Below are 15,835 nucleotides of genomic sequence, written 5' to 3' on the forward strand. Positions count from 1 at the left end.
TTAGAGTTAACAAAACTTTAAGTTTCAACTTGAATAAGATATATAAATGCTTACAAATTTTCAGCATATAAAATAAACAGGGTGCCTATTAGAGTGCATCTATTGCCCCTCAACAATTAAAATTTTGTTTAACTCCAAGATCAGGGCAACAGATGCACCCTAGTGGCCATTTAATAGAAGTTCTGTAAAAGTTTAAAATAGTCTGAAATTTTAAAATAAATTAAAACACTTTGAAATTTTATTGTTTTCAAATGTAAAAGAATAAATATAGATTAGGTACAAAAATCCAATGTACTGCAAATTTTTGTATTATAAATTATTTTATTTATTATAAAGCACATTTAAAGTTATTTTACAGTATGTTTTTAATATTTTAATACTATTAAAAATAGTTTTTGTCTTTGATTTGATTTATTATTATGATTAAAAAAAAAACTTGTAATTTTATAACCCTGTAACAAATTTCTTGAAAATCAGTAGCCTCCCTGAATAAAACCCAAAACACACCGATTTTTAAGTGTTGTTTATGAGATGCTAATTACTCAATAACTTCCAGTTCAAAATTTTATTTTCTAGCATTGCATTTAATTTTTATTCTATACTGTTTATAAAAAAGTTAAGCTTATTGTTAAACACGTTTTATAAACAATTTTTCACTACAACACCATTCTAAACACTAAAAAGACCATTTTGAAAAAAAAAAAAATTCAGAACTGTATTTAATAAAGATATCCTAGTGATGAAAATGCTACAAATTTTTTTTATAGTAAGACACATTTTACATGTTAATCTTATTAAAAAAATCTTTAACTAAGCTAGCAGTTGCTTTTTACCATTTTGTTAAGTTCTAATTAGTTTGAGATAAAAAAGGTACATAATTTGAGAGTTTAATAGGTTTTTTATGGAAGCACCAAGGTAAAAAGGAAAAAAATGAATGCTTCATTAAATATTTATTTTCTTCTTCAGTTTTTAAGCAATTCTTCCAAAATTTCTCAGTTAAATCATAACTTAATAATAAACAATGTTATTGTAGCTTTTTTTTGAGTAATTTTTTTTTTAATTAAAGTATAATTTGTCATAAAATCCTTAAAATATACTTTTTTAAATTGTTACAGTAGGGTTTATTTATATATAATGATATATTTAAAAGTGGTAGAATTTTTTTTATTAATGCAAGAAATTTTTCCTAAAAGTTTAACGTTTAATAATTAAACATTAAGTAAAAGATAGAATTTTAGTAAAATATTCAAATAAAAGAATATCTACATTTAAAAATTTATCCTCTGCATTTGTGTCAGAAAACTTTTACTTAACTGACTATATCTAAAAAGTTTTTTTTATTTTGTGAAATTTATCTTATTAGTTTTAGTTTTTATAAGGGTTAATGATAGTTTTAGTAAAAATAAATAAGACCGTTTCCCTATATGACATTAAAAGACATTAAAATAACAGCTTCAAGAAAACTTCAAACTTCAATATTGTATTGTTTTGGTTGATAAAACATTAATTGTTGTAATTATGTAATTGTTTTTAATGAACATATAAATCATCCAGAAGTTCAAATACATTGTTAAAAAATTATAATATCAAAATAAAATATAAGTCTGAAAGTTATGTGTTAATCTGCTTTTATATTATTGACTTAACTATTTTTACTATTAGCTAAAATAATTTTTCAGGTATTCATTAACTGTAGCACATAAATGAACAAAACGATACCAAGGCTTGTTGAACTGAGTAGTTTATGCATTGCACAAAACTTTCACCCCAATGAAACTATAGCAATCAAAGAGTCTTTTAATTTTGAAGACCAAGATGCAGAATACTTTATTGAGAATATTCCTATTAACCTTGCTCTAACTAGTTCAATAGAAAACAAAAGCTGTGAGTCTTTTTGGAATCATATTGTAGAAAAATGCTCAAAGTTTGTGTGTTTCAAAGCCAGAATTGAGAAATTAGAAAATATGTTTTCTACTGACTTCAGTTATGAATGCTTAAAAGTAGACAAAATTTGGCAAAAGAAAAAAATTATTCTCATTAACATGTTGTTTAATGAAGCTCTGTACAAAATTTCAAACAAAAGGGTGGAAAAGATACCTTTGCACTATGTCCTTGGCACCAACTGTATACACAGCAAAGATCACTTTTGTTTGTTCGAATGGCTCAATCTCTTGTCAGGTAGCATTACAAAGTTGAAGCTCAACGCTGACATTGCTGAAATTTTAGCCAAGCACAAAGCGTTTTTGAACAACATTACAAACAGTTGTGTTGACTTGGAACTGAAAGTCAGCAATAACAGGATTGATGAGTTTAGCTCGTCTTTTCAAAACATTTTGTTCATTATTAGTCACATGATACATCACAATCCTTCATTAAAAAGTATTACTGTTCCTTATTTGTCATTTTCAAAAATGCGGAAAATTTTGGTGCTGTTAAATTACAAGTTTGCAGACACAACAATTTATCACAATGAATGTTGTTGCAAACTCAATACGCATGAATTAAACAATGACAGTAGTGAAAGTTACTTGTTTGAAGAAAGTTATTTTTATGACAGTGACAGTGAAACAAACTCACAAAAGCAAAAAAATGAAAATAAAAGAAAAATGTCTGATAGCAGAAATAGTGACCATCAAACCAAAAAACCAAAACAAGATCTTTTTAGTAAGTTTGAAAACGAAATTTTTAGCAGTAGTTCAAGCAGCAATGTGACAAACCATCAGACACAAGAGTTTTTGGAGGAACAAAACAAAATCATTAATTTGCAAAATAAAGATTTTATGAAGGACAATTTGAGAAAATACCTGAACTCTAAAGATTCAGATTATGATAGTTGCTCCCTTTGTTTCCCATATAATATGCCAGCATGTTTTGAGAGCCAGATGCATTCACTTGATAACAATATAAACTTATCAAGTTTTAACTTGCTTAAACTGCAATTGACTGTAGCAAACGATGATATAAGTTTAGTGCTGCAGTTGGTTTCAAAGTTAAAATGCCTCAAGGAATTAGACTTGGAAATATATGATGTGTTTTCTTACAACACCACATTTGATTTGAAACATAAAAAACTTTTAGAAAACAAGCCGATAGTTGATGTGATTAAGTTAGTGAGTCATTGTGATTGTGCCTTAACAGCACTCAAACTAGAAGGTTTTAAGATTTCAGTTGATCAGCTAGTAGACCTCAGTCAAAAACTACTTGGTTTGATACAGTGCCGGTCTTACCAGTTTGAATTGCTTGAATTAAACAGATGTGATTTCATAAGTGGTGTTACTAAAGATAATTACCAAAATACAAGTCAAAATGGCACAAAGGAATCAGCAGAAGTTGTTAAAGTTTTATCTTTCAACAACAACATTCTTAAAAATCAATTAGCGCTTAAACAGATTTTGCTCACTGCTATCACTTATTTAAAACCTGAAACGCTTGTGTCTTTTCAAAACAAGCTTAGCTTTTACGAGTCTTCATCAAACATGGCTAACATTTACATACTAACAGAATGCTTGAGCTTTTATTTGACTAATACAACTGTGCTTTGTTCATTGAAGAACATTCATGTTGACTTTTCGCAACCAGTCGACATGAATGATGTTATGAAGATGGCTGAAGTTGTCAAAGGACTTGGAATAAACTTGCTAAAGATCTACCACCCTCCATATCCCTACTACTCTTCTGAATACAAAAAAGTATTTTCACAAATCCGTTGCTTAAAACTCGAAAGGTGTAACTTCATTGACTTTGAATACACCAGTATTATACACAAGCATACTTTTCAAGCTGAATTAGGTCTTTGCTAGTTTTTTCTATGAAAAAATGTTTTTTTATTTCTGTATACTTTCATGTTTTTACATTTTTTGTTTCTTTGTTTGCTTATTTTTTTTTTTTTTTTTTTTGTATTTTCGATTTAAAATTAAACTACTTAAAGTTAAGATTAATTTTTGAAAACTTTAAGCTTGTAGGTTTAAGTTAAACTTTAAGTTTTATTTTTTGTTGAAATTAATATATGAAATTGAGTTTAAGTTTTCTATTTATTCTAAACTTAGTATAGTATAAAAGTTTCATCAGCTTTTAACAGTGTTGTTTTGTACATGTTTAGCAATAGTTTTAAATAAACAAGTTTATCGTGTTTTATTTTGATGTTGATACAAGTTTTGTGATGTTAGAAATTTCTTAAGTTTTAGAAAACTTTACTAGGTAATCTATAATAGTATGAAATATTTTAACAAAGTTTTCACAATAAAAATTAAGTATTTTTAATTATGGTGTAATTAAATTGTAATTATCAGCCAATACTTCAATTAAAGCATAAATACTTATTATTCAGTACTACTTATTTTAGTTTTTATTGAATTATTTTATATTATTGAGGAATATATAATGAACTAAAAGTAAAAATTGAGTTTATAGATTTTTTGTTAAAGTATAAAGAATATTCTATAAGTTTTTTTTTGTTAAATACTTTATTGTCTCAACCTTTAAATAGAAGTACAATTTTATCTGATATAGATCTAAATAGTTTTTATTAAAATTAATATTACTTTATTTTTTTAAAGCCATTTAAAACATTTGTCTTTTAAAATTGTTAAACAATTTGATTATAAGTAAATGGCGTTTATTTATATTCATTTTATGCACGTGTTTAGTATACTTTTCAAGATGTGTATAAGTTTACATAAATTCAAAGTCAATCATAAAATTAGGCAAATGAAAACTTTTTTTTGTGTATTTTAGATAATTTTTTGTAAAAAATACATTAATAAAAAATTTTAGACAGCTTATGTTACCCACTTTAAAACTTGTTGCTGCTGCTTTAGTTGCCACAATATTTTTCAATGAGATTTTTATATTTCACTTAGTCACATTCAGTTGTGGTTGGCCAAAACAGCACATAAAAGACCATCAGAAAGACGTCAGGTAAAATTAATAATAATTTATTGATAATATTTATTAATATAATTATAAGTAAATTTATTAAATTTAGTAACAATTCAAAGTTCTCAACTTAAACAGCTTTAAGGAGATTTTCATCTATTATTTATTTTTACAGTTTATTATCAAAAAAGTAAATAACAGATAATAATTATAAGTAAATTTTTTAAAACTAATAATAATTTAAACAATTTCTTATTGCAGAATCACAGTTTTAAAATCCGTTTAGTGGTGAAACTGAGTAGCTGTAAATTTTACTATAAGTTTACCTTTCAAAATTAAATACATACTATAATTTAGAAGTTTTGTTTAGTTTACTGTTTATGCATTCCTTTTTTGTAGTTTAAGTTGTTATTGTTCATGTTTTAATGAAAGTCTCGACAGAGATGCCACCAACTTTGTCAGTTTTTAAATACAAGTATTTTTGGATAGTTTATTTATTTTTTGATAATCAGTTTACTTTTTTATATAAAACTATTTAGATTGGTTTCATTTTCTTTCTAGTATTTTCATAGTTTAATAAACTAAAATTCAGTTTTTCTTGTTAATAATTTTTAAGATAAATTGAATCATTCTTCTGCCACTGCTAAAGTATTAACAAAATTCGTTAATTGTCTCAACGCAAAAATTAATATAAATGTAAACAAGTAGTTAAAGTTTACAGCTAAGCTATAGTAAGCAATAAAAAAAAATCAAATGCATTTGGGATAATTCTTTTTAAGAAGTTTATCAAACACATGTGTTAGAACAGAGGTTATATTAACATACTGATTAAATAATCCTGCCTAAACAACCTATTTAAGTTACTTAAGTTTTTGTTAATTGTAAAAGTTGTTGATTTGCATGTGTATATATATACATTTTAAATTGATAAAAGTGTATCATTTTTTATCTAATATAACTAAATAGAGCCAAACTGTAGATTTGGACTACTTGAAAAATTATATTTTGTTTAAGACTTAAATTAGTTTGTAGCGTGATGGAACCCTATCCTATATCTAACTGTTCAAAATATAGATTTAATCGTTTGCTAACAAAAGATCCTAGTGAAACAATTTCACTGAAATATAAGAAAAAACAAATTATAAAGTAATCTTCCTTTATTGTACCAACATGTGTTTCTGTGTGTTAACGAATCAACACACTTCAATTGGTTTTTTAATGGAAAGAATAACCTTTCTGAAAATAAGAGTTATTCTTTCCATTAAAAACCAAGTTGAAGTGTGTTGATTCGTTAACACACAGAAACATATGTTGGTACAATAAAGAAAGATTGCTGTACATCCTATATCTATTGTTTTAAAAAAGGCATTCTTTGTTTAAATTTTATTAAACTTTACTGATGCGATTTTGTGAATTAACACATCATTTAAGGTCTATAAATTTAGTACGTTAAGTTATAATTAACTTATTAATTTTAGTTACTGGTTTTAAAAAAATCAATTTATTTATAATTTTTAACAGAGTTCTTTTCATTTCTGACCCTCATTTGCTAGGAAAAAGAACTGGACATTGGTTTGACAAGTTACGCAGGTTATTTATTTATTATTATAATTTTTTAAATCCCAATAAATAAAGAACTTTATAGACAGTTAAAGTAAAACACTGTGCATAACCAAATTTAAACAACAGTTTTTACTTAAAACAAACAGCTTAGTTATGCATTAGTTTCATTATGTTTAACTTGAAAGTACATACAACAGTTAAGGGCATAGAGGAGGGAGTACCACCTTTGTTTTTACAAGTAGATATTATTTTATAGAGTTTAGTCGGAGCTATCAGAAATTTTAAACTACCTAAACAAATCCAAAGTAACTTTTGAGATATAAGCAATGGATAATGGTGACCTCAATAGGCACCTTATAGAACGTGCAAACTAAAAATGCGAAAAAAGACTATTTCACTAAAAATCTATCTTCTTCATCATTTTTTAACCAATCTTCTTCGAATTTTTACTGAAAGTCTACAAGTTATAATTAAATTGATGGAATGCTGGAGTTTTTTTAATTTTGAAAAACAAACAATTTATTAAAAAAAACACCTCCTGTTTTTTTTTTTAATTTTTATTCTTAGATATTTATAGCATTTTAACTTTAAAAGTCTATTAAACTATAAAAGAAATGTTTCCTGGAAATTCGAGGTTTTTAGCTCGAAAAATAAAGGAGAAGATAGATTTTTAGTGAACTTTTATTTTATTGAAAAAGTTGACAATGAAAAAATTGACAATGCAAAAATTTCGGTCCATACATTTGTATTGGAAAGTTTTTACAAATATGTTTATATCTCAAAAAATATTTATATTTAAAAAGTTTCTACATTCTATAAAAACTGGATTGTAGTTTTTACTTTAAGCTTTTATATATGAGCAAATATTATTTTTGTAAAAAAAAATGTTGGACCTCTCATATGCCTTTAATAACTTTTTTTAGTTTTAAAGTAAACTTGTAGATAAAAAGTTACTTTAAACTAATATGAGTTTTTACATATATTCTACAGTATTCAGGCATAAAGGCTTTAAATTAAAGCTTCAATTAGTTTCTTTAATATTGGTAGTTTGGTTTAAAATATATCTACTAAAAGCTTAAACAGCATATTTTGTCAATATTTTTTTTTGTATTTCCTTAAAGTTTGACTATACTTAAAAATCCAGTTCAATATAAACAAGAAGTTAATATTTATGTTAGCTAGAAAAAATTTAGCAACATATTTGAAAAATAAAACTAAACTTCTGAGTAAATAGTATTTTGAAGAAAACTATTTTAAGTAATTGTAAAATATTTTAACAGAACAAATGTAGACATTGCTTCTTTCTAAGAATGTTTTATCTATTTTTTTATCATTTTTTATCTGGCTCCTAAAGTTTAACTTGTACTACATCTATGACATTATGTTCTTATGAGTTTTGTTTATATTCATACAGGGTTGCCAAAAACCTGGAACCCTTGAAAATTCTAGAATTTTACATTTTAGGCAATAAAAAACTGAAAAAACCTAAAATTTTGAACAAAAACTATTAAAAATTCTGGAAAACCTCAAATTTTAAAAAAACAAATACATGATTAAATTTTAATAAGTGACAAAAAATCTATCACAAACAGAATATATTTTTTGTATCATTTAAAACTTTATTTAGTATAAAACTCGTTTTTAGTAACATTGAAATATCTTTCCAATGTTTTTTATACTTTTTAAACAATTTTTTACCTTTAACTTAACTTTATACTAAAAATGGACAAAAAATCTTGTACTTTCAAAAATGTGGAAGAAATTTAAATAAGGTGGAATAAAAATTAAAAAACTCTTTGGTAACCCTGTACTTATGTAAATTTATAAAAAAATGGAACATGTATTTTATGCAATGCTACTTCAACCATTTGAACCAAATTTTTAAAATTTAACAAATTAATGTAAACAGGGAATGGCAGATGAGATTGTCTTTTCAGGCGCTGAAATTCCACCTAAGCCCCCATCACACTTTCATATTGGGGGATTTAACCGATGAGGGAAAATGGGTGAGGGATGACGGTGAGTGGGAGGGGTACGTGGGGAGGGCGGACCAGTTGTTTGGGGTCCATGACGGCAACGTACATGTTGTTGTTGGCAACCACGATGTAGGCTTCCACAATTTCGTTGACAAGAAGCAAATGAAAAGGTGTTTGTTTCTTAGTCATTTGGTTTTGAATGATTCATAATTATTAGTATTTTCTTGAAATTATTGCACTTGGAAAAACTAGCAAGATTTTATTTCAGACTTATTTTTGATGCTTAAAAAACTTTCAAATGCTTCGTGAGGAAGCAAGTAAAATAATAAATAAATTTACTTTGTAGATGCCTACAGCCCTATAGTATGTTAACATATAACTGTTTTACAATTTTAAATATTAGATTTCTGCATTATAAAAGTTAGAGGAGTTAAATTGAGTACTTTTTGACTTTAATTAATAGAAGTATTTCTAAAAATGGTAATATTTTTATTTTTCTCAAAGTTTTCAGACACACTTTTAACATTTATTCATACTTATAATTTGTCCCTTTAAATATCGTTTTTACAACTGTAAATGTGAAACAAAAACTACATAAAGTTGTAGGTTTTACAATAAAGAAACGTTAGACTTAATTGAATTACTTAGCTCATAAAAAAAAATCATAACATGTTTTTCTGATACGTTTGTTGTAAGATTAACTTGTCGTGCAAAACAAAATGACTAACGATGTTATGGCAATAACAACTACTGTCTTAATTGTTGAGTCTTTCCACAAAATATTCAGTTTTTTGAAGTTTTACGACACGTTTTAAACTGTAGTACTATAACCTCAGTTGACGGAAATATTTCATGATTATTTTTCACACTGGAAGGTTTCAGACTATTTAACGTAATTTAAATATACTTTATTCACAAAAACACCAAAATGTTTTGAAGGTTTTCCGACACGTTCGCGACGAAGCACGTGGACTTGATGGAGTTGAACGGCAGGATACCGGTGGTGGTGGTGAACAGCATGTCGATGCAGGGTGACGGTTGCTCCATGTGCACACTGGCCAACAAGCAGCTGGAACAAGTACACATGAAAATTGACTGTTCCAAGAAGGTTTGTGTTTTATGAAAAGTTTGTTTTACAACGAATCTAATATATTGGGGTCAAAAGCGTCTAGCTTCATACTTATGAAAAATAAAAACATTATATTTCTTCTATAAACTGTATAGTACAAGATAGTGTTTCAAGCAGGTTTGTATTTTTATAAGAATATTTTGATGAAATTTTAAATGGTGGGATCAAAAGTGAATGTGTTCATAGTTTGTTTATAAAATGCAAATTAAGATTGTATATACTTAACAAATTTTGATAACTTCTTATGTGGACTTAAAAATATGTACCTCTAATATGTGCAAGAAACAATTAAATTTTGTTAGAACCAATATCTTATAAACACTTGTATATTATTAAACTGTTACAGAAAATTACAATAGACTCAATAAAACGAAACTATGTAATAATACTTTAAGTTTTATTAAGTTTTTATTTGTTAACTTTCGTATAAGTTGATCATAAAATAATGAATTAAAAACAAAAAAAATATGTATGATTTTTTTTTTACTATAAAACAATTTGTTGCTTTGTTCTTTACAAATTTATTTAATAATACCTTTAAAAAAAAATATCGTCTTGGCTAAAATTTCCTGCTATTAAGACGAGAGTCTGCATTTCAGATCAAAAAAAGTATAGTTTTTAAGAAATTAAAATTGTTGTGTTTACTACCAGTGAAAATGTTTAAAAAATAATTTCAACAGGTGTTTATGACTAAAAAATGTAAAGATGTTGAACGTATGCATTCCTTAGCAAGACCAATATTGATACAGGTGAAATTTTTAATTAAGCTAAAATTAATAAAATGAAAGAACTTTCCAATTTGAATATAAAGAAGTGTAGTTTTATTTTCAGCTTTATCTTTAAGCTTGAAATACAGCCAAAAAAAAATTAAGTTGAAAAAAATATTACTTAAATTAAAGCACTTTCCACTCTACCGGGAGTCGGATGAGAAATGTTCGAATGACGAGGAAGACAGAGCCGAACGGATAACCGAGTTCAGAGAGGGGTGGGACTGTATCAGCAGATCAGCATCTAAAAAAGTTTGTAGTTTTATCTGATTAGTGGTTTCATGAACTCTGTTTAGATACAGGTTTTACAAAACCAACTAGTAGATCCGCATCTAAAAATGTTTGTCTTCAGTTGTATGTAATTAACTATGAACTAACTACTTCTGCAGGATTGGTACTATACACACAAATTTATGAAAATTATTAGTAATTTTAATGTTTAGTGTTTGTTTAATGTAACTTTTAAAATAAAACAAATAAAACTCTAGTTTTAATCAATGATTTGTTGTTTATTTTTCTTTTTTTTTGTAGTTTTTCTTCTTTTTATCTGATTTTTTGTCTTAAGTGTTCTTTTTTACATTTATTACATTCATATATTATCTAACTTTATAAATTTTTGGATTTAAAAAACTAAACAATAAAGAAAGTATCATATTTAAGTCTGAGCTCTTCTAAAGTAAACAAATACTTTTTAACAAAATTTTAAATTTAGCTGAGTAATACTTTGTTAAATAAAGCTGAATAACCAGTTTAAAAAACCATCAAAATATGTAAAAGTTATTATGATAACTAAGAAATTTTATTTTTAAAGTTTTAAATTTTTTGATCACAAGCCAGCTTGACATTAAAAACTAACTTTATTCACTATTGTGAAAAGTATATATGTTTTTTTTTTGACATTTAGTATTACAAAAATATTTTTCTATTTTCAATTATTATTTTATTAAAAACACAATCATAGTGTTACGTCTCTTCTAGTCATCTTATTGTAGTTTAGTCTAGTTTTTTATTAAAGAAAATTCGGTTATTTCTAAAATTTCAATAGTCAAAAAGTATATTTGCCAGTAAATATTAGAAAACAAAGTTAAAGATTTAATTGATTTTTTCAACGAATTAAATTATGTTATTATAATCTGTAGGCTAAATTTGTTTTTGAATGTGTTTTAGGGTTTAAGTACAAAATAATAAATAAAAACTAAAAAACCTTTTTGTAGAAGGTAAGCTTTAAGCGGAATTTAAATGTTAGTTTTTACCTAAAAACCTAAACGATAGATTTAATCTTAGTCATTCTTATAAGTATTACAAAGTTTAATCGTTTATTTTTTATTATAACTAGTCATAATTTGTTATCATTAGTTAAGTTTGACTACCGCTTAAAAAGGTTTTTGGAATTCTTTGATATAAAAGTCTAGATTCTAGAACGTTATGTTTTTCAAGCTTTGTTATGTAAACATTGTAATAAATTGACATATAAATTAATTTATTATTTGTTAAACTCTATATACATTTAACTTTAAAAAAAAATACTTTAAAGAAGACTAACAAATTTTATGGTTTTATATATAGATGTATATATAACACCATATATATGTATATGTGTTTTATATATTTATTTATTTGTTTATTTAAAGATTATTACAAGATGTAAAACCTTGAAGAACTCGAGTTTTTGTGTGAGCAAAATGCATTAATGCTTAAATTTTATTAAGTTAATCAACCTATTTCTATATATATATATGTACAAAACAGCTTTGTTGACCAAAGTTCATTGTTAATTTTAAACATAATATGGGTTAAGAGTGTAAAGTTTTTACTTAGATTAGCTTAAATTTTAACAAATTGTGAGAACTAAAGCATGACTATTTTAATAACATAACTAGTTTATAATTATTAGAGTGAAAACTACTATTGTTGTAGAAAAGTTGTTGTAATGCATTTATTATTTTCTATTAAAATGTTAAGAACTCATTAAATACTTGTATTAGAAATAGTACAATATTGAATATAATGTTATTTTGAAAGTTTGTCGTTTTTTTTGTATCTTCTTGTGAGAGCTGTGAAAAAAACTGATTAGCAATATTATTACAGTAAATCATTGATTTAGATAACAATAGTTTTGATAAATAAATTTGAATTTTTTTATTTACTTGACTTTTTTTGTTTCGGATGTGTTGATTATTGCTTAAAAGTGTATTATATTTTATAGTCTAACATTGTTTTTGATATTATATTAAGCATCAATTTAACACAATTAGTAAACATTTTATCCGATGGTTTTGTATAAACATTTAAAATCAATGAATTTCAAAAATAACCTAATCTAATCTTTTTCATCAATAAAAAAAACATATAACAAAAAAAAAAATACTTTTGTATGTATAAAAGAGAATAAATTATAATTAAAAAAAAATAGTGACAGAAAAAAAGTTATATAATGAATAAATATACATTTATGCAAATTACAGTTATTAGACAAGGTTCAACCGAGGTTGGTGCTGTCAGGGCACACACACGACTCATGTACATACCTCCACAATACGACCGACGGTTCGACAGTTGAGGAAATATCAGTGCCTTCCTTCAGCTGGAGAAACAGAAACAACCCCAGCGCTGTGCTGGTTCGTTTGTGAAATGTTTTATAAAATTAACACACAAATTAAAAAAAGATAGTTTGTGCGAAGGTACACACACGCGTTTCGTATCCACATAAGTTTTGAAATTTATTAAAAAACAGTTCAGTTTTTGAACGAGTCGCGTAGTGAGGTGTATCCATGAGTTGCTAATTTATTGTTTTAGGTTTAGTAGCTTTATGGATTTTTGTAAGGTTTTGCACGGTTATTTACTATTACAAAACCAATTAAAGTGATTGAAGTTTTTTTTTTCAATAAAATAAGTAGATTGTACTGGTTTCTTTTGCTTGTGTTTTGTAGCAAAAGGATGAAGTAGTTTGTATGAAGGTATTATTTCAATAATTTTAGAATCGAGTCAATTTTTTTAAGGAGAAAAACAAAGTTTGCAAGTCCGCGATGTAAAAGAAACCTTGTAGAGTTCAATACCATTTTAGATTATTTTAATTATGATAAAAATTTGTATTGTAGTTGTGTATAGCTGAATATTAAAACCAAAGCTTAATATGTGTCATGCAAAAATACTTGTACTTTTTTAAATCAAGGTCAATTCACATTTTACAAAGTTTATTTATAGTTTTTTTAGTCTGTTTAGGTATTTATTTTTGTGATTTAAGTTCCTTTTTCCCCAGAGATTCTTTTACACAAAAATTTTACAAGGTAAATACAATTGGAGATTAAAAACTTTAATATCTAAAGACTATCATATTTTTTAACTTTTTATTTTTAGTTGTTAATAGTAAACCTAGCTAGTGGCAAATAAGATGAATTTATTTTTTTTTGTACACATTTAATTTTCAATATCATTCTTATGTACCTAAAGATATATGCAATAGTTTTCGTTAGAGGTTTTTATTTAGGTAACATTTACAGGTAACAGTAAATTTTGATACATGTAAGACTAATATTTAAGGCCATAGTAATACATATCAGCGTTTAAAAAAAATTGTGTTTTGTTATATTGTGCACAGAAGTTAAGATATTAAGTAAAAATATCAAAAATGTTATGTTAACATACTTCTAGAAGTATAATTTTTAATACTTCTATACTCGATTTAGTCTTTTGCTTACAAACCAAAAAAGTTAAGCATTAATATTAAAAAGATATATATTTTAAATCGTCCAGTACACACAGAATTTCTTTTTAGTTGTTTACTTTTTGCTCAGATTTTAAAAGTTATAAAAACAACTACTTTGTACTAAAATTTACAGAAATTTACCAAAAATTAAATACTTTTGTTGATGCGAAATATCAGCTAACTGTCTGTAATTTTACTTGGATGGTTTAATAAAATTTCTATTTGTTTAGCTTTCAGTGAACGAGAGAAGATACGAAACAGCAAAGTGTTTTTTACCGCGAGAATCGACGGTCATTCAAATTTACTGTTTTGCCGGCTTCCTCATTCTTACCTTCTGCATAATTCCCAGCAGCAAAAAGAGAAGAATACTCTCCAAGTTCAAGTTTTCATAACATTCATTCAATTTTGTCTCTAATACAGTGTTTACCTCATTTTCGCACAAGTGTATCGAGCATGAAGATCATTTAAAATTGTAATTTATTTTTTGTATTTCAAAAACAATTTATATTATTTTTACAAGTTTAACCCAAGATTCAAGTTTTATTTATATTTTTAATTGTCCCGTAATAGTATTTTTATTTATTTATAGTTAATCTGTCAAATGCTTTATGACGTAGTTAAACAGAATTAATTTAATGTCTTGAAAACAGAAGTGGGCAACTTCTCTAGTCGGCTAGCCAGATGTAACATTTTGCTATTTTTAAAAGACCGGATATATTATTACGAACGCCATATTTTAACTTATTTTGATATTTTTTATGGTCAGTAAGATATAAAAAATACAAACAATACGATAACAATAATAATTGTTATTGTTATTATAATTACAAATAGTCTAACAAATATAAAAAATAGTTCTGAAATTAGCACAACAGTTTATTTGCAAATTACTTTATGTCATAATTTTAAACTTTTAATAAAATATTTATTTTTGCTTTGTACAATTTTTTACAACAAAATAAGTCATAGGCCGAATTTTGCCCACCCATGCTTTACTATGACTGTTTTTATTTTGAATATAATTTTAAAAGCTTTAAAATTTCATATAAAGTGTGCTGTTTATTTGTCATTAAATATGCAGTTTGTCAGTGTTGCCAAATAATGATTTTGAGGCACTTTTCTTTGAAAGTTTGCTTACGATTTCGTCAAACCGTTTAAATTTAATAAATTTTCTTAAAGTGATATTCTTATTTAAGTGTCATTTAAAAAACATTTCATAACTAAAAAAGTGTTAAGTATTCCTGTAAGTACATATTTATTTTTATACATTTCAGCACTAAAAGTGCTAATGATATTTTTCTTTTTTTTACGAAGTTGTACTTTTATTGTTATATATCACAAAGAAAGAGCTTTTTCTTTGAGTCTTATGAAAATTATTTTAATATTTAGTTGTTTATATTGAAAAAAATAATTGGAAAAACAAAGTATCCAGTTTTTACTTTTATGACCATACATTTATAAATGTGACTTGCAAAAGTGGTTTACTGTTTGTTTTTAACTAATAATTTTGTTTTTAACAAATTAATAATACATATTACAGAACATAGCTAGTAATATGTTAAATTCAGCTAGTAGCATAGTATCATTCAATATTTTGTTTATACTATCTTTCAAAATTTTAATTTGAACTGTTAAGTTTTTAAAAGGACTTTTTACTTTATAGTTTTTACAGTTACTTTTGGTAAAATAACATATTTTAGTTTCAATTAATTTCTGTTAGACAATATTTTTCTACCTTAAATTCTTATACATTTGATAGCTTATTGTACTCGTTAGTCTGACTATCTAATTTAAGTTTTGATTATGTAGTTTTTTTTTT

The 15,835-nt window shown here is 25.4% G+C and overlaps 1 protein-coding gene across 1 annotated transcript; it reads left to right on the forward strand.

The window, feature by feature from the left end:
• Positions 1-4,777: 4,777 nt before the first annotated feature.
• Positions 4,778-15,252, forward strand: LOC145829372 (metallophosphoesterase 1-like). The gene is made up of 8 exons (XM_082937142.1): positions 4,778-4,917; positions 6,397-6,465; positions 8,348-8,584; positions 9,354-9,522; positions 10,224-10,292; positions 10,443-10,562; positions 12,776-12,928; positions 14,247-15,252. Exons 1-8 carry the CDS (start codon positions 4,781-4,783, stop codon positions 14,406-14,408), a joined length of 1,116 nt encoding a protein of 371 aa, XP_082793268.1. The 5' UTR covers positions 4,778-4,780; the 3' UTR covers positions 14,409-15,252.
• Positions 15,253-15,835: the final 583 nt, after the last annotated feature.

Source organism: Thalia democratica, chromosome 2 (genome assembly GCF_965202585.1).
Source record: "Thalia democratica chromosome 2, ktThaDemo2.hap1.1, whole genome shotgun sequence".
NCBI lineage: Eukaryota > Metazoa > Chordata > Thaliacea > Salpida > Salpidae > Thalia > Thalia democratica.